Here is a 24,274-nt window from a genome sequence, read left to right on the forward strand (position 1 = left end):
CATCAAAAACTTAGGGACATACGCTTACGAGTGAAACGAGGGTGTAATATAGCAATACCCTATAAAATATGAGCAAAATAATATTCAAAATTAATTATGACAATACAAAGACTCCCCCCCCCCCCCCTCCCCCATTGCTTTGATGGAATGCCCTCTTCATTTCTCAGATGAAAATCGCTACTTAGTTAAGAAAATGAAAATCTAATAAGTAATAACCAATGGTAGTAGGAAAAAAATTCTGCATTTTTCTGATTAAGTGGCGCTACTCATATACTATTGCCGAAAATGTTTGACATAACTACACAAGTCACTTTGTTTAGCGATACAACTCAAACAAAAACAAAAACAAAATCCGAATCTCCGTGAACACCATTTGACAAATAGTTTCAAAATCAACTCAAAACGATAAATACTTTATTTTTGAGCACTACTTTTAAAAAAACGTTCACTTTAATATCCACTCGGTTAAAATTTTATTTTTATTATCAAATTTTTTTTTGATAAATTCTCACTTAAACTTGTGAGTTATGATGGACTTTTATCTCCTTTTTCTCTTGTACATTTATTACTCATTATGAAAGAATACATGATGTTAACACTCCTATACAATTCATAGACTCCAAAATTACCAAACAAAAAGATGGCACCATTGAGATCTTTTTCAAAAAAGAACCAAATGGAAAATCGTGTCCACCAATCTTCTGTACTGAAATAAATACTATACTATCTAGGGCTGTACATATGAAACAAAATGAGAGTTACCTTAATATTCCTATACATTCCTTTAACTCTCTTGGAGATCCAATATACGTATTTAAAGATGAGTCAGGACACAAGTACTTTGACATCTGTAACTGTGAGAATTGCATGATGACAGACTCAAATGAAGATGACTATCCAAAGAAAAGAAACAAAAACAAAAAATCCTCACAACAAATCCTTAAAGAAAAATATATATCACGGGATCCTAATATTGGTCTCTTGGGAGAACCAACTGGAAAAACTTTTGAGTACTATGTACAATATTCCAGCCAAGAAAAACTTACCAATCCACAAAAAGAGATCCCTAACTATTTCATGTTTGGTCCATCCTCTTCTCAAGACAAAAATTTTCCACCAACCGAGTTTGAAGAAGAAAATTCAAAACATTCTTGGAAAATTAAAAATTCAGTCATCAAAAACCCTGATGGTTCCACAAAGCAAATAAGTGCTGCAGAAGCAACATTAAACTGGCAATCAGAATATGCACGAGCCCAAAACAATCTATTGCAACAACTAGATAAAAAGGTGACAGTCATGGATCTTGCAGTAAAAGAGATACATCAAAAGATCTCTTCATTACACCAAGAACTCCTGCGACTTGCAACAACAGTTTCCATAGCATCTCCAATTATTTCCCAAAAAGAGTCCGAATTAAAATACCTAAAAGCACAATTATCCTCCTTACAAAATCCGCCAAAAACACCACCAAATATGCCCTGCGACATATTCACTCCATACCCAGTTTATACACCACCTTTTGAAAAACATCCACAACCCCTTCCTATACTACCTCCAGAATCAAATCCTTTCGGAGTATCGTCTTTCCTTCCAACAAAATTTTTGAAGGAAGGACATGTCACAAAAAAAGAGGCAGTCAACATCAACTGATGAAGGAAAAACATCTACAGTAACCCAGACTGAACCTTCTACAACTCAAAATCCAGAAGACGCCTCACAATTTATGATGGAATAGCATAATCCCATCTCTTTCTTTTTAACCAAGATAGCCAATCCCAAAATAAAGAAGTCTACGTCTCAATGTTCAGTAGACGAGGTTTTAATGCCAGAATTTATGATGGCTGAACCAACTCAAGTTGAAGAAGTCGTTGAGAGTGATACAGAGAATCCAGAAGGAACTGAACAACTTGAAACTCATCCCCCACCAGGTTGGAACCCTAAAGGTTAAGATATATCAGGCCATGGTTTCTCCTTTGATAATATCCCACCCTCAAAATGGAGAGACAAGATTTACGAGATGCATGCCTGGTGTACCGAACAACTTCTTTACCCTGGAGCTCAACTTACAACAGTAATAGATAGACTAGTCTCAAGATTTTATGGCCGTCTGCGGCAATGGTGGATTAGTCTTGGAGGTTATAGACAATTGCAAATCCGACACTCCTCCACAGTTGACGCTTTCATTGAAAACATCCATAATGAATTTCTGGGACTTTGGGATCACTACACGACTCAAGCAAGAGAAGAATTCCTCAGCATGAAATGTTGTTCATTCATGCGAAAAGATCTTGAACGACATTATGAAAGAATGTCCAAGCGGTTTTATGCTCTTGGAGGAATGGATGATGTAAATCTCAAGCAAGCTTATCTAAATTGCCTTCCAGAGCCATTGGGAAACGAAGCCGCTAGGCAGTTCTCCCTCAAAAACATACCCCTGAATACTGCCACACTAGGAGAACTCTATCAAACATCGCTTGCAGCTCTTGAAAAACTATGTAACCATCAGAAGTTTTTCAAGCAACTACAAGAATAAGGAAAACTTCTGGGAAAAGCATGTGATCACCTTGAGCTCTCCATTAAGTGCAAACCTAAAAAATGTGGATGCACATCCTCAGAAGGAAGAAAACACAGAGGTTACAAAAAGAAATGGAAATTTTTCAGAAAGAAAAAACAGAGAGGGTTCAAGAAATCAGATCGGTGCTATATTTGCAAAAAGAAAGGGCATTATGCAAAAGATTGCCTAAACAAAAAGAAAAGAAAGAATCTTATGGGATATCTGGCACAAATTGAAGATATTAATGATGCCGATGTTGAGTCCATCTTCTCCCTTGATGATGAACCAACAGATAACACCATTTTGGCAATGGGAATGGAACCTGGGGAGGATTCATCTGAGGAGTCAGACCAAGACTCTAACTATGATGAAGGTATTACCGATCAATTTGTTAGGTTTGATCTTTGTCCCATAGAAGCCTGTAAAGCAGAACCACAAAATGACATTATTCCAACTTATCCCTTTCAGCCTTCCCCAAATGCAAAAATCTACATTTTTCCAAATAAATATGACAAACCAATACCTGTTATTGCATACTTTGATCTCGGGTCTTTGCATCTTCCATAATCAAACCGAGTATTCTCCCATCATCACATTGGGAGGCATGCTCTGTAGCATTTAAGGCAGCAAATGGACATGTTTTCTATATATCTCTTAAGAGTAAGCCGATCTACATTCAACTATTTCCGGGTTACACACTCAAAACTAAAGTATATGGGTCTGATCTTCTTGGAAAAGACTTTATACTTGGTTTTGATGTCCTACACAGTCTTAAAAGAGTATCATGGCATCCAAAAGGCCTAAAACACAAAAATCATTTGTTGCCACGGACATCAACCCCTCGCCTTTATTCTTATGAAATCCTTCATCCCATAAGAGATAGCATAGCCAAAACCTCATGTGCAAAGTCCCACTCTGAATTTCTCACAAAATGCTCCTCTCCATTATGGCAAAATCCTGAATTCTTTATCACTTTGTCATTTAAAAAGAATGAGGATGTCAACCCAACAAAGGCGAGTCATATAGGAATGAACCCAGATCATTACACTCTAGCCCTCCAAGAAATTGACCAGCTACAAAAAGAAAACCTAATTGAGCCAACAACTTCCCCATGGGCTTGTGAAGCATTTTATGTCAACAAAAGAGCAGAACAAGTACGTGGAAAATTGTGGTTGATCATCAATTACCAACCTCTTAACCATTTCCTTACAGATGACAAGTTTCCACTACCAAAAAGAGAGGTTCTTTTCCAAAAATTACCCCAAGCAAAACTATTTTCAAAATTTGATCTTAAAGCTGGATTTTGGCAATTAGGAATTAAACCAGAAGAGAGGCCAAAAACCGGTTTCTGCATTCCTGACCGACATTACCAATGGAAGGTTATGCCATTTGGGTTGAAAACAGCTCCATCCTTATTCCAGAAAGCAATGATCAAAATCTTTAAACCCATCCTCACCGACGCCTTGGTCTACATAGATGATATTCTCTTATTTTCTACGGATATTGATTCGCACTCAGCCCTGATAATAAAGTTTCATGATATTGTCCAACAATATGGGATAATGCTTTCAAGAAAAAGATGGTCGTCGGAGAAACAGAAATAGATTTTCTTGGAATGAATATCTCCAAAGGCCAATACCATCTTCAACCTCATATCGCTACCCAACTTGAGGAGTTCCCAGATGAAAAGCTCACATACAAACAAATCCAGCAATTTCTTGGTATTGTTAATTATATGGCAGATTTTATTCATGACCTAGCAAAGCACAAGTCAATATTATCAGCCCAGTTGAAGAAAACTGTTGCTCCTTGGAACCAAGAATGCACAGAAGACATAAGAGAGTTAAAACGTATTACAAAAACTCTCTCAGCATTAACAATCCCTTTAAAAGGAAAAAGAATTCTACAAACAGATGCAAGTGATTGTTATTGGGGTGCTATCCTACTTGAAGAAGACGAGAAAGGCAATAGGCGGATATGTGGATATAAGAGCGGAGCTTTCAAAGAAAGTGAAAAACATTACCACTCAACTTACAAGGAGATTCTTGCAGTCAAAAGAGGTATTGAAAAATTCGAATTCCATCTTATCGGGCAACATTTCCTGATAGAAATGAACATGTCATCATTCCCAGAAATGATACAATTTAAGCAGAAAACTCTTCCCCAAACACACGGCTACTCATTTGACGGCAAGTGGTTTTTTCTCAATGGAAGTTTGATGTCAAACATATAAAAGGAAAAGATAATTTCCTTCCAGATTTCCTGTCAAGAACATAACGTCAAATTTCCTCAATCAACCCTATGATTTATATGTTCAATCCTGCACAATCAGATGAAGAGTCCCTGAAATCTTTGGTACGTCGTATACCTCAAGTTTTACAAGAAATTCTCAAAAAAGTCCTAACCACCAGAGGCATTGAAACCCTTCATAAACTCCTTATCTTATACGTCTATAGATATGGGTTAGATGAAGGCCCCCTTCTTGGTCTACCTTTCCATCCGATGTATCCGTTCCTCACCACTATCAGCCTAAATCCAAGCCATTATAGCAAATTTCCCTGTGAAGCCTATCTCCTGCTCTGGTATCTTGCTGAATTATACACTATTGGGGTGCTCATAGAAAAAGGTCCAATGTTACAGTATTTGGCAAAATGTCTTTTAACCAGAAGGAAGCCTCATTACACAAGCTACTGTATAAATGGTTAACCTTGTTCCAAAATCCCACTTGGTGGCAAGAAAGTATCCGAGAGAAAGAAGGCCATACAATATTTATCACCTTCAAAATTACTATCTTCCCGGTCCAAGAAGGCAATGGAATCCAGGTGCAACGAAGATACGACACTCAGTCAGGGCAGGATATAAGGGATCATTATCTAAAGAAAAGCATTTCAGCACACGAACACGTGAACTAGCGGCTCTCAATGAAGTAAAAGAATCTACCGTGGATGGAAGGTTATTTTGCTTACTCACAACAAATTGGCATCATACAGACACGTATCCTCAGAAGTTTGTTCAAGAAATCAGAGAAATGCTACATGTCTTTCATAGTGGCCCATTATCAATCATCATGACCACCCAAGGTTCAGAGTTGATAGACATCCACGTATGGTTAAGAAATATATTCCAGGTCTTAAAATATATGTCGATGAATATATATCAAGAAGTGAAGAAAGTGATTCTGATGACAGTGACAGCTCAATGTGAACGCCGCCCTTTTCTAAAGAGAGGGTGAATAAGACAAGGAAATGTCACAATGAAAGTTATTCCAATATAATTTCTGCGATTGATGTTCTCCCTTTTAGTGTTTGTTCTTTGTCTAGTTCAATTGCTTGGTCACATACAAGTAGGAAGAATAATGAGTTAGCACACACTCTTGCGCATGTCTTACCGATTGTAGTTGGGAAAACTGTGTGGGTGGGAACGCTGCTGAGGTAGATGCTCGTTTCGTTGGTTAATTTATTTTTATCCTGTTGGGTTTCAAAAAAAAAAAAAAAGTATGACCTCAGCCAAATTGAGCACGTCCTGCGCAAAGTTATGCAAGAATGTCCGAATAAATTCAAGATTAAACACAACTTTTATGCCGAAATTTACATGCTTTTTACAATAATCCTACATTCACATTACATTGATCATTTCGTGCTAAGATTCCGCAATCAAGACAAAAGAAAACGCTGTCAATAGATAATAAAACAAAGCTAGCACTTATATCTACATAAATCACTACAGATGCGCTACTGCATGTAACCATCCAAAATTAGATTATCCCCTGGAATCAGTTGCAAACTCCAATTGACCTGCAGAAATAGCAAATCAGATGCAAAAGACCACAAACAATTACATATATATGAGACGGTCTCACATTTGAGACCAATCCATTAATCCTATGATTGATACATGCATTGGGTTTGGTGGAGATAGGGATTAGGAGGGTGTACTTTTCGACCTTTTGTGACACAAAAGCCTAAATTGAGCACCCAATGAAGCTCTTTTGTTTTTCTCTCCAATAATTCGGATGACACTATGCTCTAAGGCCCTTAAAATACCATGGGATTATAAGTCGGTTATATTAACATTTTGGCTTCTTCACTTCAAAAAGCACCGCTAAAAATGACCTTGATAATTATAACATTCAGATTTGAAGGTTCCGATCAAGCCAAATCTTGTAAAATATTCTCCTATCAGTTTGCTCTAATGTTTTGCTCATTTTTCAAATTCTCTTCCCACTCCAAAAAGCTTTATTTCATCTTAAAAAAAAAAAAAAAAAAAAAAAAGGAAAAGGAAAAGGCCCATCCTGTACCTGGAGTTATAGAGGGTGTTGAATACTCTCTGGTTACTCATCTCCAGATCGGTCATTGCCACTGTTTTCTGGCCTAGACACCTTTTTAGACCTCAACTTGGATGACGATTTAATGACATTGATCAACGCAACATCATCTTCCTCCTGTTCATCTTCCTCATCTGGTGCTTCTTGGTCAGATGACCCAATTGCATCCTCTTCCTCACTCGAACTTTGCTCATCAAACAACTTCTTTCCCCGCATGTTACGTTGTTTGGGTCGGCGGCCTCGTCTCACAGAAGATCCTTCTTTCTCATCAGCACCTGGAATCACATTCCGTAACATCAACACAGGGTATGTCTAAGACAAATCATAGTTTAAAGAGTCAAATAGAAAAGAATAAACGCCTAGCACTAAACAAAATGCTTTTTCGGAATAACACTTCCACTAAATGTTGTTAATGACAGAAAGATGGTTAAAGAGGCTACTGTTTTCAGGAGGTTACAGTCTAATTAAGAAAAGTTCACTCATCTCTACTGAAAAGACAGTCTACCCAGATATCGAACTCTCAAGTTTCTGCCAACTGCCTAATGGGTCAGATGCGACTACAAAACTGGGAAAGTCTCGCAAGTACAAAGCACAATTTCCTATAGCAGTGCCTGTAAGCTTGCAGCAAATCTGCCATAGAATGGTAGATTTACATGGGGAAAAAAACGAAGAAAAGGGCATCCTAACATGCAGATTTGGGAATCAAAAACTATGAAACTGAAAAACTGATAAAAAGGTAGCACAGAGAAGGCGACAATGAAGCAATGATGAACTTATACTGCTACACATTATGGTATTATACAAAGGTGAAGGGAACACTCCGGTTGCAGGAGATAGTCATGGAACGAATTCATGTAGATTCCAGACTCGTGCATCTGAGATAAACATAATGCATCTCTTGTAACAATGCTAAAGATGTAAATGTGGGGATTTATAAGGTTTCTTGGCAACTAATGCATAGCTAGAGAGAGGATAAGCTGCAAATCCTTAAATTACGAATCTCACATAATGCTCAAACACATCTCACTTATAGTGTAACTTGAAAAATAAAGTAAAAAATAGCACAAAAGAACCTGCAAATCCTTCCATCTTTGCACATCTATCTTTCAGGGTCTCAACAAATATGTGATAGGGACGCCAGCCACTAGGGTCCTCATCTGTGTTTATATTATCTGTACGTCCTTGGATGTTTTTCAAGCTACAGGAGCCAAAGTACACACATATATTAGGTTATAATTACTAGTCGGAAATAACTTGAAGTCGTAAAAGAAATCACTTACAGGTCAGGAAGATCAACAAGAGGAAGTTTCCCGATGAAAGGTAGCACAGCACCTACCAAGAACGATAGCTTCTTGGGAACATCTACAAACGCATAGTCTATGCCATCCTTCACAATTTTAAGGATATCTGATCTATGCTTACTTCTAATAGCACCAACAATTGTTCCTGATAGGTGAACGGCAAGTTCCTTCAAATCGTTGAAAGACTTGTTCACAGAAGAGTTGTCACCAATTTTAGATTGTTGGGCCATATGACGATAATGTGCCTGCCAATATAACAGAAAATGACTATTAGCGAACAAATAATATTTGCTTATGCACAAACAATGTTCCCCTATTTGCGAATGAAAAAAAAAACAAATCACCAGTCGAGACTCTTAACTGCATCGTGTTTGACCATGCATCAGAGTATCAGATATATACAGACCAAGAATTAGCTTTACGAAATGACATATTACAATGAGTTTCTCTAACTCTATAAACTTTTGCTTTATTTCATTAATCCAAATTCTCAACCTTTTTATGCATTTTATTGAAAGCTTACTTCATCTCCAGCTCTTTTCTGCCTTCTCATTCCCCACAAACATGTAATTTCCACAACACTTCTAGAGAGGTTCTACATATGACATCTTCATACAAAATGAAAGACTGCCAATAGTGAAGGACTGATCCGAAAGAAAAGTGGAGCAGGCTAATGACATATGGATGGTAAAACTCAGTTCAGAAACAGCTGAGTAATGACTTACCCTTTTCAGCGCTTCGAGAGAGAGAGCGAAAATGTCTACATCTTTTTTCCGAAGAACAACAATAAGCTGCTTAACCACCTCAGCGATATTGGTTCCGTGCATCACAAAATGAGAGACAATCTCAGGTGCAAGGTACTCCTACATCAACATTGCCAATCCACCAGGAAATTCATTTTACAAGATAATTTATGATACGCGTGCGATTTCCATTTCTACAAGCTTAAAAAAAAGTTAGATGACTAGAAGCAGTGATAAGATCGACAAAGTCCTTTACCAGCGGAATAACATCACCAGTAACAAGCTTTCCAGCTGCAATCATAACTGCATCACGAGTTGTGTCTTCTACATACTCCCGGTTGACATCTTCATCTTCCGTTTCATCTGAAAGAGAGTATATTTACATGAGTCAAGTTCACAATCAAAATGATCCGCTTCATGTTATATTCCATTATCTTTTCAATTAGAAACAGAAGAACTGGTGGCTCAATTTAGTTGTACAAAAGGCAGAGTATCTTTCCGCTTAATTTTTTTTTCAAATGGATAGTAACATACAAAGCTCTCCATGCTCTCAGCACGTGGAAAAGCTTTCATACACCAGACATCTCACCCTTTATCCCACCATAGGCAAGCCTTTGAAGCACTCAGATAATGGTGTCGTTATAAGAAGGGAACATGCACGGCTCTTACGTAAATAGCTTCTAGTGCCGGGGTATATTATTTCCAAACCCCTCTTCGTGCAACAAGTATAATTAAGAACTACGCTATCTAAGTCAAAAGCACCCAGCCTATCACACATACATCAAATTGCCATTGTTTGGTAGTGTATTCCCTGCGTCCTTCAACAACTTGTATTACTTGCATATAACCCCAATCCATCAAAGCCCAAAAACAAATACATTAAACTAATGAAGATTTTGACCTATTTTGAGCAAGAGATTACGTACTCGATATATCAAGCTGCTGCGAACATAGAGTCCAAAATTTCACAACCATGGACTGTTCTGGACAAAACCCCAGGACTTCCAGGGCTGTAGATGTGAACCGGGATTTTTTGAATACACACCAGAGCTCAGCGAGCATTGTACAAACCTAGCAACAAATATGGAATTCAGTTACACAGTCAAACACACTTCCATCTAAAGCATTTTACATAGATGCTACATCAAAACATCTGCACTCATTAGAAAGATAAAAATAGTAATGGTTAAAGGAGCTTACTCTGCAAGCAAGCTGATTTCCAAGCTTTATCTCTGGTTGGATTTGAGAAGGCGGCAGAAAGTAATCCAACTGCTTAAACAAAATATCACGTCTAGAGAGCAAAGAAGAGATAGCCCCTTCTGATACAGATTCAGAGTTCACTACAGAGTACAGAGCCCAATTGATGTGCAGAAACATGTTAAGCAGCAGGAAACTGCTCACCTGTTAAAGGCAACAAATGATACTACAATTAAGAAACAGACGGCAGCAACTGAAGTAAACTAACAAAGTTTATTGCTGCTAGGGTTTAAACATACTTCCTCATCCACATTCCTAAAACCTTCAAGCATAGAGGTGAACTCGTCATATAAGCTATCTATAGGCACAGATTTTGACAACTGAAGCTCGTACAGTCTTTTCAGGTTCACAAGAAGAGGATATTCATCATCACCATCCTGTAGTCAACAATAAGTACGAATTTGTGACATTAAGTAAATAGGCCCGTTAAAAAAAAGAAAAAAAATTACTTAGAAAGAGAAATACCGCCACTTCTTTCATAGCTATCTTGAGTTTTGATAAAAGTTCATCCTCGAGTTCCTTGAGTTTGTTGTTGGCAAATTCTTGAAGTTCTCCTTTACTCTCAACTGAACAGAAGTTCATAGCTTTTACACATGTCCGAAGAGTGTCCTTGTCACCATGCTTGAAAAATGTCTCCTTCATGAGCTGAAGCACGGTCTTAAAATTCTGGACAAAGAAGGAATTTTTCAGTTCAGGAACTAAAATTACTTTATTAAATAACACAAATAAAACGAAAAAAGAGGCACTTGGTTACCTGTTCTTGTCTTTTAAGAGAATAAAGCTCAAGATTCATGTATAGGGAGATTTCAACCAACGGTGGAGCTTTTGTCTTGTCTCCCACATATTTACGTAAGAGTTCACCATAGTTTTTCATCATTGCCACCGTAATTTCTCGCTTGGATGTTTCCATAACTTCCTAGAAATATATGTAAAATGAAATTTAGATATATTTGATCACAAAGAGTCAAAGACACAATCAGATCACTGATTCAGAATTTGCATTGTTAATGAAAATTAGGACTTCTTGAAGAATACATGTTCCGGTCTTTTTTATTATCCTCACTTTTTACAGATATCACAACACTATATGTTCCATAAAGGCAACTGTTCCTCAGTCCTCACCCCAATTCATAGAGAGTAGCGAATCAAGGGAGAGGGTTTGTGCTTGTACATCTTGGAGCTATCTAGCAGTCAGATAATGGTATCTCAAAATTATAATGTTAAAGGGAGCTACAAACATAAAATATAAATACTAAAAATCAGCTTTCCTCTAGACCAAACCCCACCTATCTAGCAGACTGCAGACTAGCAGTGCAGAACTTCAAGAGACAGCTCACTGAACAACAATGCTTTCCAGAAAACAACCCCCCACACCCCAAGTTAATATACAGCTCACTGAACAACAACAATGCAAGCCACAATCAGACACAGGCCGGACGGTTTAAAGATACCGACCTTACAAAGGAAGAGCAGATACTAACATGTGAATGCTCCAAATCAATAAACAATTAATCATACTTCTGCGACTTGTACAAGATTCTATTTAAGAAGACAGGGGCCAGTTGTTTTTTTTTGCAAGCTGCGGAGATTGTCAATTGCATTAAGGCAGATCTGCCCTCCTTTCTTTTTTACCTTCGCAATGAGTGAAAAAATAAATAAGATCTCATATCATACATCGCTTTGAAAACAAACCTTTCACTGAGAAATGTTGGGTCATTTAAACATCAGCCCTTCTCTGATTTGAAACAACAGAGGTTGACCACCAACCTAATAAAATTGTAATTCTATATTCTGCGATAATGAGATGCCTGATTCAAAAATTTGCATATTTTCTAATTCTTTGGCTTCTTGTTTCCTCTTCTTGTTTGAAAACCTCTTTGTACATTCGATGACACCTTTGTACACAAAGAGAGCTTGGAAAAGACGTTAAACCTTAATGTTGACAACAGAAGATTGAGTTTCTGCATAATTACTCCACGTATAATTCACCTTCTAGCAATAACAGCCCTAAACTGTACAAGATTGAAAGCATGGTTACCGGATTCCCTATGAATACGCCTTTACCGATTCGTGATTCGCTCTAATAGAATGTGTTACATACTTATATGTATTTTCAGTAAGCGACATGATAGAATTCGCTCTTTAACAATTAGCGATTCTTAGGGTACCCTGATTGAAAGAGACTTTTTGTCTTCATGAGAACCAACAAGGAGATAAATGAGGACATTCGTTGGGTAATTGTAAGAGTCTCGTGAAGCAGGACTGAGATAGCCGGTAGTCACCTCCAGTCCTTCACATCATTACCGACACCCTTGTTTCCTCTCAATGGAAAGCGGCTTTGAATATTAACCATTGACCATTGCTGATGGAGAGCTTAAGAAAAGGCACCAATGCGCTTAAGTTGAATTGGCTGAGTACACTTTTGACTTAACACACATTTCAAAATGAATCCCGGGAATTTCGCTCTAACAAGATGTACCAAAAGGCAAAAGGAGCAAATACTGTGCTAGTGGTAGTTTTATAAGTTCAGGTCAAACTCTCCTTCAGTGTCGAGATAGTAATCATACATGATTGTAAACAAGGTAGCCAGTCACAAAATCAAGGGACAATTTCAGGACTTAGAACTTAGATTTCATAATGCGAAATAAGAAACAAGAGGTGCTGAATAACTCAATTTACATATTATCTTGGGTTGGTGTGCCATAAATGTGGCTGGTACCGCCTCAAAATATGGTTGCAGTGAGTTAGTTACCTTAGAGACTTCCACAAGGTGTTTGAGATGCAATGACACTGCCCACATATAATAAAACGTGTGTGACAACCCCTTTTTGTCCTTTCAAGTACAAGTATATTCCTACATAACTATCCCCCCGGCCACCTCCTTCAACAAAAGAGATATAATGCAGCTCCATTAAAAAACACGTAGAATATTATGTGATAAGGATGACTTGCAACACATAGAATACCTTTTGAGCCTTTGTATAGTATTGTTTTCGATTATCAGTAGCGGGTACGATCCTTTCTCCAACAGCCTTCTTAATAGACGCACAAAGAAGTCGGATCAAGTTTGTTGCATCAGTTTCAGTAAGCTCAATTGATGGATTTTCATTCAACAGTGTAGAAATTATGCACTTCCAGTCCTACAAACATACATCAGAGAGAAAAGAGTATTTACCTTCTTATTCACCGAGTATATAGAAGGGACATGTATGTGACAATGTAAAAGCTTTAAAAAAAAAAGTAGGGACATGGACACATTAAGAAAGCGAACATTCAATTGATCTCCAGAACTTACTTTCATGGCATTCATGTACTCCCAGACGTCATCAATGACATATGTTATCAAAATAGGATCAGTTGAAAATTCTCTCAGGATTTGTAACAATCTACTAATCGTAACCAGAGATGACGATGTGTCTGCAGCAAAACATGCCACCACAGTTAACAAATAAGTCCCCTACACATACTTGCAAGAAACTGAATCTATTGGATATAAACCTTTTGAGCGAGACTGTGAACTGTTCGATTTCTGTTCAATCAAGTGATCATAGACCAGCTCTCCTATTGCACGTCTGATTTCTGGAGGTTCAACGACAAGCAGATCATACAAGGGGCCTAAGTCGTCATCTTTTAAAAGCTGATGCCTGGAAGGGCAACAAGAATGTAACCACAACAAGGCTTCGGTTCAAAGCTAAAAATGAGAGATGGAGTTCTCTACCAAATGATTCAATAGATACCTTAGCAAGTGCTTAACAAGTCCAATGGCACATACAGCCACTGAGACATCAATGTCATCAGCAAGATCAATCATCCTGTTGGAGAATCTCTGCGTAAAAAGATCAAGGGATGGCAAATTATCATCCACTTCGTAAAGGCTCTGCAACCCACCGATGGAAGCTTTTCTCACAGCAGCACTCTAGATTCATATCAAGTCCATAACAAGGAGAGAGAAAGAAAACATTTCAGTAGCACATTCAAATTAACACTTGAAGAAATCAGTTTCTTCCACTGCAATAAGGTAACCTATCAGAAAATACCAGTGCATACCTTGTCACTCAAAGTCCACCCAAGATACTTAAGGTATCGATCCTGGAGGAACAACGAAGGGTATGACAAGATCCAGACACCCAATGATTGTATACAGGACATCCGGATTATGGGATCAATGTCTCGATAACGATGCATAAATAGTCTACAAACAACATTCAGCTGATTATCAAACAATGAGCATGAATTTTGTTAAAAACGTAAGCACATGAAGCGACGTAAAACTAGCTGCTCATTAAAAAACTAGATTAGCACAGGTATCAAGTAGTTAACACGTGCAGTACAACAATTGAGAAGTTTCCTACCTCAAAACACAGAAATAGGTGTAAAAGACATCAACAATAAATTGAAAGGTTTCCAATATAGAAAGGAAAGCCACCAACTCACTAATCTCTCACTCATAAGGAGATCAGATATCATTGAGCACACTTGCATAAGTTAAATTAATAACATGTGCCATAGTATAATACAGACAACTGTATAAAGCTACCTGGTGGGAAGCACATTTAACATTTCTAAGTCCTCCCGATCCCCTCCTCCCCTCTCTCAAATAAAGGCCCAAGAAAAAGCATAACCGAAGCTGAAAGATTTGAAAGGTTCTAATGTCAACAACTTTAACCGATATCTTTATGGTACAAGTTCATCCTTCCATTTTTTGCCACAATTGCCTACTCAACTCACGTGTACGTTGGTCAGCTCAGGAGATATTGCCCATAAAACAAAAACCTAATGAATGTATGTATTTGGTGTTACCAGTTGGAAAAACATTTGAGAAAGCAACAAACAATTTTACCCCTTAAATATCTTGTCCATCAGCTCCTCAATCATTGTTATTTTTTCATGAGTTGTCATCAGTCTCTTGTTGAGAGACTCCGCTCGAGGACCCTCTGCTCTTTTCTTGTTCTCAGTATTTAACTGCCTCTGTGTAGTTTCACGCTGAGATCCAAGCATTTTTGCAACGGTGATGAATGATGTGACAAGCTGAAGGCCAATCAATGAAGCGACCTGGCGAAAGATTCGTGGTGGAGTGCTGAAATGTGAAGTCAATGAGTCATGGGTATCAAGGAGCTAAAATTTATCAAGAAAAAGCTTTACAGTGTAAGGTAGCTGACCAGGATATAGCAATTACATAGTCTGTGCACTTCTCAAGCAAAACCCCATCAAACATTGGGCCATTTTGACATTCAACCACTAAATTATCCCAAAAGTAAACAATGTTATCTTTGAGATTGTTGAAATCCTTCTTTTTTGAGCTTTGATAATCCTCAACTTCACCCTGATGATTGATTACATGAGTGTTAAACAAACCAATGGAAAGAGACGAAGAGCACTCAAGTGCAATCACACAGCAGAAACTTAAGCTTCTACAACTGCATGAAGTTGAAGAAAAATCATAGATACCTTCCGTGCGAGATTAACCAAAGCCAGGACTACATTGTCAACATCAAGCTCCTCAAAAGGATCTCCTTCAATGTGATACTTCGCACCGCATGACTGAAGAAAAAAGAAACTTCATGAATAACTTTGCAACATCATCGATAACATAAATTTCTTTCAAAGCTTCTCAATAATCTTTAAGTTAGCCAATAGAATTCAAATTGCAGAACTTCCAGTGACAATTTACTTAATTACCTCAAATAGCATGGCCAGAAGGTCTAGCATTGCTGGCTTTGGATCCTTTTCATAGCGCTCTACCCAAAATTTGACAAGTGGAGGGATATTCTTCCTGCTCCCTTTAATGGCCTCTGCAAAACAACTAAATTTTGTTAAAACAAAAGTAGAAATTGACACGTTGGGACAAGTTTTTTGCAGGAAAAGCATTCATACGGACAATATTGTATATATTCATTTTACAATTTGACCAACTTACCAAATATCAAATATCTATCATACCAGCTAGGAGAGCTGCAACTACTCTCCCCACAACATAGGAACTATCAGATAAGCCAGCACGTTAATTCACGAACAATTGATTATTCCAAGCATACTACTTCAATGCACAACTCGTAAGTAGGCTCAACCAAATGCTTCAAATCCCAGCCAAATAGGTAGTCAGACTAGTCACTAGTGAAATAGCTCCAGCAAAATTGTATTACAAGCAATCCAACAAAAACAAAAGCGCTACTACAACTGACGTCCCTCCCGTGTTACACTCCCCTTTGCGTGTGAGGAAAATCACAGTAGTAACCTCTCGCTATATTGTCAAGTCAGATCAAATAAGGCTCCTTCCTCATGTAAGACCGCCACTTAAAGTAACACACAGTTTGAAAATTGATAAAAATGTTCCTATAAATCCCAATGGCTTTTGTATTTTTACAAAGTACTCGTTAAATTGCAATGTCAAATGCAACATTAATACCAAATTTAATTGCCGAAAATTAAGAAAATCATGTTTTTCACCAATACACAATGCAATCACTTGGCACTTTCTTAACAGGAACAATTTGGAGCGCGTAACGCAAATAGCAAATAAAACACCATCGCTTCGCAAGCAAACTACGAAAACAAGATCGGTAATTGAACATGTTTATTTACAAAACCTACTTTACTCCATAATAACTTCCCCTAGTTTCAACCGAAACAGGCTGTTGAAACAGGCCAATTCAAAGAGTAATTGAAAGCAACAAATTCAACTAAAAAGACGACGAAATAAGAACCCTAATTGAATTACCAATCAAGGTAAGGTCATGATTCGGAGGTGAATCGACAGCGCGGGCGCGTTTAGGTTTAGGACGAACTTCCTCAAAATCTTCAGCAAAATCGTCGGCGCTTTCACTCGATCGAGTATCGGCGTCCACAAAGGTTGACTTGGTAACTCTCGTCCTTTTCTGCTCAAATCCGCCATTAAAGCAGAAATTAAATAACAGTAAAATACATTGAAGTGAAAGAGATTACAGCGGAGAGAAGGAGTAAACTAACCGAGCGACGTAGTGAAGCATCCAAAGGTTGAGCAGTTTCATCCATGGCTTCCGCGGATTGTACAATGGAAGATAATAATTAGGTTTTCAAATGGTGAAAGGGAAGAACAAGAACAAGTGATTAGTGAATTAAAAAGGGAAAATTATTAGAGATTTAGGTGATTGTGCGATTGATACTATAACCTCCCGCCAATTTTCCCAATTTTTAACACCCAAAAAAAATCTATACATTTTCGGGTCGGCTTGGATCATTTCGGGTCAAGTCTGTGTTGGCTCGGTTATTTTTGGGTCAAATAAGTCGGGTTATTTTGGGTTCGGGTCAAATTCGGGTTTGATTACAAGAGAAAATAAGCTTGTAGTGTTTACTTATTTTTGATTTAATATTGACCGATTCTTTATTTTAGCGTAAACAATATAAAATTTGATTTTAAATTAGTCATTTCAAGTCTTTTTTGTTCAACTAGTGTTATATTTTACCGGAGGATATTCCGGTTGGGTGGTTTCGGGTTAGATCATCCGGGTCAGTTTAGTTCTGGGTTTCGGGTCATGTGTCGATCAGGTCGGGTCAAATTGTGTTTCTGGTCACATTCGGCTTCGGGGGTTGTAGTTCTGGCCAATTTCATTTGTCAGGTCCGCCTTTATAGGTCGGATTTGTTTGTCAGCTCTAGTGTTTATTTTTGCAATACTTTTTTATTCAACTAGTTTTAAACCCGTGCAAAATTGCACGGGTATGTATTTGGGTCAGTATTAATGATTTTGGATGATTTTTTTTTTTTTTTTTTTTGGTAATTATCTAGTTGGTTTAAATCAACGATCCACATAGTTAATATTTACACTTATTTCAAATACGTGTTCAAATGTAATGGTTTAAGAGGAAATAACGTAATACTATTGTAAATAAAATTTGCATACATAAAAAACTTTACATCCCGAATAAAGAAATATAATTTAATAATCTACTTTAACACAGCTTAGCGTAACATCAGAATATCAAAGTTTATATGATTTATTGGTGAAATTAGTGTGTGCGCTAATAAGCCCATATACAATGAAGTACATGGATCGATAAATAATACTTCGTATTTTGTTTTGATGATTAACTATTTCTTATTTTTAACTAACAAATTCAAAGATGCCGTATATATCATAAAATTTCAAATTGTTAAAATAAAATTAATAACCTTGTTCCGGGTGTAATTCCAGAGCAAGTATCGTTACCACCCGTGGCTTGTAGAACAATGTCTTGAGTTGAACCCTTCTTGCCTTTATCGTTCCTCTCGGCCTCTCCTGCAACAATGAACGAACTGAGGGCTTGGCTTTGTGCCAAGCGTACTCACTCCGACGCTCAAGTCAGTAAACTTAAAGGATTAAGTTGTGTTGCTTGGCTAGGTATGTATTGTAGAGAGATAAGGAAGATATTACCAGATGATTAGTGTATTTAGGTTCAGTTGTGGATGCTTTCCTCAATGAAGGTTGAGGAGTATTTATAGGCTTTCACCTTTTGTCACGTAGTGGCCAAGTGGCCAAGTGGCTAGCGGTGGAAAGATCGATCTACCCCTCGGCCGAGGGACCTATGGCGGCCGGCGGGCCATGTTGACTCACCGCCGAGGGGTCTTGGATATGAGTACGCGGTATGTGTCCCGACCGCGAGTTGTCACGCCGAGACCCAGGCTAACAGCCGATGGGTCGCATCGGCTAGGTTTGTCTAAGTCGTTGACTTGCTTGTGGATATCTTTGACCTTGTTCAATATGTTGACTTGGTCGTGGTGCGAGAATATGCCCCATCAATTTGCCCCCAGCGTAGTCTATGCCGTGGTATGGGCTCCAATGTACGTTTGAGCGTATATTCTGCGCAAGTAATTTGTAACAAATGTTACTCATCGGCTTCTTCTGCGGCGGCTTCTTTTACCTCGGCCTGGTCTACCTTAGGCCGTACCATATCCCCCCTCCACATGGATGCGTAAAGGGTATCCGATGTGGAAAAGAAAGTGACGCCGACCGAGGGTTGAGAGTGCTTGGTTGTTTTTGATTGCCCCCTGCCGGCGCTACCTAGCTTGGTTGATCGAGTGGCCGGCGGAGAACGGATGCTTGGGAATTTGTTGAGGAAGGTGAATAGGCGGAGAGATATGAATGGGCGTGTTGAAGACGCTTGGTCATCCTGTTGCATTGATTGACGTCTAATCTGTTGCAACGATTGACATCCCGTGGTTGCATGTCCGACACGTGTCTCGCACGCTGATTGGATGACGCTTCATGGGGTCATTCGCGATTGGTCCTTCTTTATGGGCTTTTCCCTATAAATAGGGCAGTTATTCCGTGAAATTGGCCACCAATTTCATTCTCCAAAATTTTTCTTCTCTCTAAACTCTCAAGGGCTTCCTTGTCTTCTAATTTTCAGAGTTGTTACTCCGGCGAGTGTTTTTCTTCAAGGTAAACAAACTTCCCAATTTCTTAACTTTGTAAGTTTTTATTGTAAACATGTCTTCTGCGATGCCGAGCCTTGTAAACCGGCGCACGGGGTTCCCGTCGCGTCTTGATGAGGAGGAGAAGTTGGACGCCCTCCTGATAAGGCCTGGGGGCCCTAGGTCTCCTTCTCCTGAAGTCGATCCTCGAATTTTGGAGGAATGGGAGGATGACGATGATGTCGATGATGACGCAGACGATTTTGGTGATGATGCTGAAAGTGCTCGTCCCAAAGAGAGGAGGCAGTACGTTATGGATCACGGTGACGTCTGTAAGGCAAGCCTTGACCGAGCTTGGACCCATAAGTTGGCCAGTTGTTCTGGTGAGAAGTTTTTTGAGGGCCACTTTTTATTTGGCGGGGGATACAAGATTGTCATCCCCGAGTAGGGTCGGCCGTCTCTGTTGCCCTCCACCGGGCCATACCGGTGTATATATGCGACACTTGGAGTACGGGCTCAGTTTCCGCTGAACGAGTACGTCATGGCTATCATCAAAGCTATGAACGCGTGTGGCCCAACCGCATCCGTTGGCCATGAGGACGATAGTCGGCTTTGTGTGGCTTTGTCTCTTCAAGGGGGAGGCCCCGACGGTGAATTTATTCCTCCGGCCGCATTATCTCCAGTACATCAATCTCGGCGCGTCGGTTGGTACAGTGTGCACATGGAGAAGGGTTATGTCTCTGTTGACAAACTTACTTCTTGCAAAGACTGGAGAGATCGGTGGGTGTACGTTAAGGTGCCGGATGACTATCCGCTGCCCCACTGCTTTCAGCACCAAGTTAACTTGCGGTGTGAGACTAAGGCGGAACATGACAGATGGGTCTCCCGGAAAAAACTCAAGATGGATGCCAGCAGGGTCTCTCTTAGGGAGGATGAGAGGCTGGCGATGAGGCTCTTTGAGGCGGACAAGAGTGGGGTGCCGAAAAGATGGATTCCCCCAACGCAGATCATTCTTCAGGATGAGCCGCTCTGCCATGTCGGCCTCATACCGGCCTTAGCACAGGGTGAGTAGGGTCGGTATGAGGCCCCTCACCGCTGTCAATGTTCCTGTTCTTCGAACTCCGATTTAATTCCTCTATTTAATTCTTGTTTTGTTTCCTTCGCAAACCACTTTGGACCGGATTTGTCTGAGGATATCCTCCGGAGAATGGGGCTGCACAAAGACAAAACCGTTGCTAACTTGCATCCCAAGGCTCTGACCCACGACCGCGGGGCGTCGCCGAATGATCTTATGGACCAAAGAACAAACGCTTGAATGTGGTGGAGGCCCAGGCGAAGGTTGTTAGTAATATGCCGCGCCATACGCGAAAAACAAATCCTTCGGTGATGATGGCGTCGACATCGGCTCCGCCTTCCACCCCCCTGTTCAGAAGGAGACGGTGGAAGTCGTTTATATCTCCAATGGCGATGATTCCGGTGAGGAGGAGGGGTCTCCCCTTGTCCGTAAAAGAAAGCGAGAACCTTTACCGCTGCCGTTGCTTAGCCGGGCCGACGAGAAATGCGCCCTTCGGCCAAGAAGGCCAAGCACGGTATTGATCTATCCGGTGGCTCAGTTGCTTGGTTCATCAGCGCCGCGATGACAAAGCTTTTCGGCATGCCTATGTATGTTGATATCGATGCCCCTTTTTTTTTTTTAAAAAAATTTTGTAGATCGGCCATTGTCGACGCCGCTCTTGTTGAAAGCGAAGAACGGAGGAGAACCCGCGCGGTGGTGATCATAACGTCGCTCGCGACTCTTCATCCCGAAGGTTTCCCTTTCCGTCCGTTTGGTGATCATAACGTCGCCACGGCTCTTCATCTCAGCTTGTGGCGGAAGGCGCGAGGTTGATTAAGAGACTGGCGAGGTGGAACGAGCTGACCGGTGCTCGTATCATGGAGCAGGAGAAGGCCGTGGCTCAATCCGCTTTTGAGCTTAATGCCACTAAGAAGGTGGCCACGAAGGCGAAGCTGGATCTTCTCAATGAGCAGAGGTTTCGGGGGGAGGCCGAGAAGGCGCTCTTGGCTGAGAGAAAGCTTAGGGAGGACGCTGAAAAGGAGGTCCTTGCTGAGAGGGCCAAGGCCGAGACTTCTGCGGCCGAAGTTGAAAAGCTGCTGGCGAAGTGTGACCTCGTTCAGAGGCACGCCGACCTCTATCTCCAGCAGAGGAATGAATTCAGGGAACGGTTTCGAGATCCGGGGAAGGTGATTCGGAGCAAGGAGGCCATCATCAGGCAAAAGGAGGACGACATTGAGATGCTCCAAACCAAAATGCTCCCGACATGTGCTCCGACCGGGATCCGGCCGGCAAGCGCGCTGCCAGGGAAGTAATTGAGGAGCTCTTCCCTCTTGAAGGTTCCTTTCCGTGGAGCAAATTCGACGAGCTGTTTGACGACAAGCTCGAAGCTAAGGAGAAGGCCGTGGAGGAGAGGGCCAAGGAGGCGGTGAGGGTGAAGATAGAGCAGGAGGCGGCCGAGGAGGCGGCGACCCTTCTTTGAGAGGGCGAAGACGGCCAATGAGGAGGCCAAGAGAATGAGGGAAGCTGAGGCTGCCGAGGCAAAGGCTGAGGCTGCCAGGAAAGCCGCTGGGTTGCCCATCGAAGGAGACGTTGCTACTGCTGCTGATGGCGAGCAGCAACAGACATAGGGAGATGATGTCTGTACCCTTTTGCCTTTCCGTCTTTGTATTTTGTACAACTTTGGCAGGTTGTCCTTTGGCTGACCCTTATGGGGACGGCCGTCGTTTGTATTTCTTGTAATTTGTTGAACACATTTAATAAGAGCTCGTTTCTTCTGCCTCCGGCTTGGCCGAGGTCTTTACCTCATTCCCTTTTCCTTGTGCTAATAGTTGTGCATCTCAATCTGTACTTAACGTTTCACTTTGTCTCTGGCTCGGCCGAGGTCTTTTCTCATCCTTGTCTGAGTTTTTTTTTTTTTTTTTTATGTTATTAATTGGGCGTCTCCTCTGTTTCCGCCTTGGCTTGGTCGAGGCAGTCTTAGAGTGCGTTCCTCAACTGTGCAACGCTTCTAAGGCGTTTTGATCGCTTTGCGAGTATCAATCAACGCGCTGGTCGTGACCGTCGAGGTATTTATTTCCTGAGGGTGATTGCCATTCTTGCCGGTGTGATGGTGTCGGCCGGAGTGCTCCTTGTTAGTGATTGCCCGCTCTTGTTGGTGTGACGATGTGGTGGCGTCTATTTCTTGATGATGACGGCCGTGGCGTCTACCACTTGGAGTGACTGCGACGACGTCTACCTCTTGGGGTGACTGCCGTGGCGTCTACTACTTGGGGTGACTGCGACGGCGTCTATTTCTTGGAGGAGACTGCCGCTCTTGTCGGTGTGACAGTGTGGGCTGACGTCTATTTCTTGATGATGACGGCCGTGGCGTCTACCACTTGGAGTGACTGCGACGACGTCTACCTCTTGGGGTGACTGCCGTGGCGTCTACTACTTGGGGTGACTGCGACGACGCCTATTTCTTGGAGGAGACTGCCGCTCTTGTCGGTGTGACAGTGTGAGCTGGCGTCTTATCTCTTGATGACGATGGCCGCGGCGCCTACCACTTGGAGTGACTGCGACGGCGTCTGCTGCTTCCTACTGACTATGGGGAAAATGAACGTTTTGATGGAAGACTTGGACGATTTTTCATTAGATAAAAACATGCGTCGGGGTGCCCACAGCTGTTTTGGACACCTCCGCCGTTACGAGTTTTCCGAGATTACCGGTGTCCTAACAGTTTATCAAAGGCACACCTTCCTTCGGCCGCTAGCTACATCCATGAGGTCGCCCTCCTGTTGTAAGGATAGACTTTTCCCTTTCTCTGATTTCTTTGCTACTTTGAGGGATTGCATGTTGCATCCTCTGACAGCTATCTGGACGTTTACCACTTCGTCATTCTCGTCTTTGGAGACGAGCTTATGCGCTTCCCCCCGGTCCGAGACATACATCAGTGTTAGGGCCCGGATGGACATCACTGCGTCAGCCTCGCTCAGGGTGATTCGGCCTATGAGAACGTTGTAGGCGGACGAGCCGTCGATGACCACGAACTCAGCTAGGACATTTTTAGCCGCATTCTTTTCGCCGAACGTTACCGGGAGTCTGATTGATCCTAGTGGTACCAGGCCGGCCCCGGAGAAGCTGTATAGTGGGTTGGTGCAGGGGCTCAAGTCTTTGACTTTCAGGCCGAGGCTGAGGAAGCACTCCCTGAACATGATGTTCGTGTACGCGCCTGTGTCAATCAGGCACCTTTTGACCAGGTGGTTGGATATGTCCAAATTGACTACAAGTGGGTCGCTGTGAGGAGCGATGACTCCTTCGTAGTCCTTCCTTCCAATGGTTATATCGGGGATGTTGGAAGCGGGGATCGCTGTGTTGGGCACAAAGTTGATGGCCTGATATAGCTCGTTCAGGTGCCGTTTGTACCCATGAGCGGACCCTCCGTTCTCGTTGCCCCCGATGACAACATGGATCACTCCTATCCGTTCGAAGACGGATTTCTTACCTGAACTGACGGCGTCAGTCTTTTGGCTTTTGGCAACGTACTTGCCGAGGCTCCTCTTCCGGATCAGCTCTTCAATGACATTCTTCGATGATCTGCCGTGATCGTTGGTTAGATGGCGGTGTGGCCGTGGTACTCACGATCGGCTCGTGTCACCGTCACTTTTTGGCTTGGGGGTCTCTCCCACTTCGGC

General features: G+C 41.1%; 2 protein-coding genes across 2 annotated transcripts; one reads left to right on the top strand and one right to left on the bottom strand.

Annotated features, from left to right (window-relative positions):
- The first annotated feature begins 741 nt into the window (after positions 1-741).
- LOC141636627 (uncharacterized) lies at positions 742-1,948 on the top strand. Its single transcript, XM_074446754.1, has 2 exons — positions 742-1,371; positions 1,766-1,948. The coding sequence occupies exons 1-2, from the start codon at positions 742-744 to the stop codon at positions 1,946-1,948; spliced, it is 813 nt and encodes a 270-aa protein (XP_074302855.1).
- A 4,103-nt stretch (positions 1,949-6,051) lies between these two features.
- LOC141598339 (sister-chromatid cohesion protein 3) lies at positions 6,052-17,371 on the bottom strand. The gene is made up of 22 exons (XM_074418125.1): positions 17,146-17,371; positions 16,898-17,054; positions 15,859-15,971; positions 15,628-15,720; positions 15,339-15,502; positions 15,020-15,256; positions 14,227-14,371; positions 13,917-14,095; positions 13,678-13,823; positions 13,475-13,596; positions 13,146-13,319; positions 10,934-11,095; positions 10,645-10,845; positions 10,419-10,556; positions 10,123-10,323; positions 9,849-9,993; positions 9,179-9,285; positions 8,905-9,042; positions 8,159-8,424; positions 7,952-8,076; positions 6,852-7,153; positions 6,052-6,348 (listed from the first exon to the last, which is right to left on the bottom strand). The coding sequence occupies exons 1-21, from the start codon at positions 17,188-17,190 to the stop codon at positions 6,885-6,887; spliced, it is 3,327 nt and encodes a 1,108-aa protein (XP_074274226.1). The 5' UTR covers positions 17,191-17,371; the 3' UTR covers positions 6,052-6,348; positions 6,852-6,884.
- Positions 17,372-24,274: the final 6,903 nt, after the last annotated feature.

The sequence above is a fragment of the Silene latifolia genome, chromosome 1, assembly GCF_048544455.1.
Source record: "Silene latifolia isolate original U9 population chromosome 1, ASM4854445v1, whole genome shotgun sequence".
Classification (NCBI taxonomy): Eukaryota; Viridiplantae; Streptophyta; class Magnoliopsida; order Caryophyllales; family Caryophyllaceae; genus Silene; species Silene latifolia.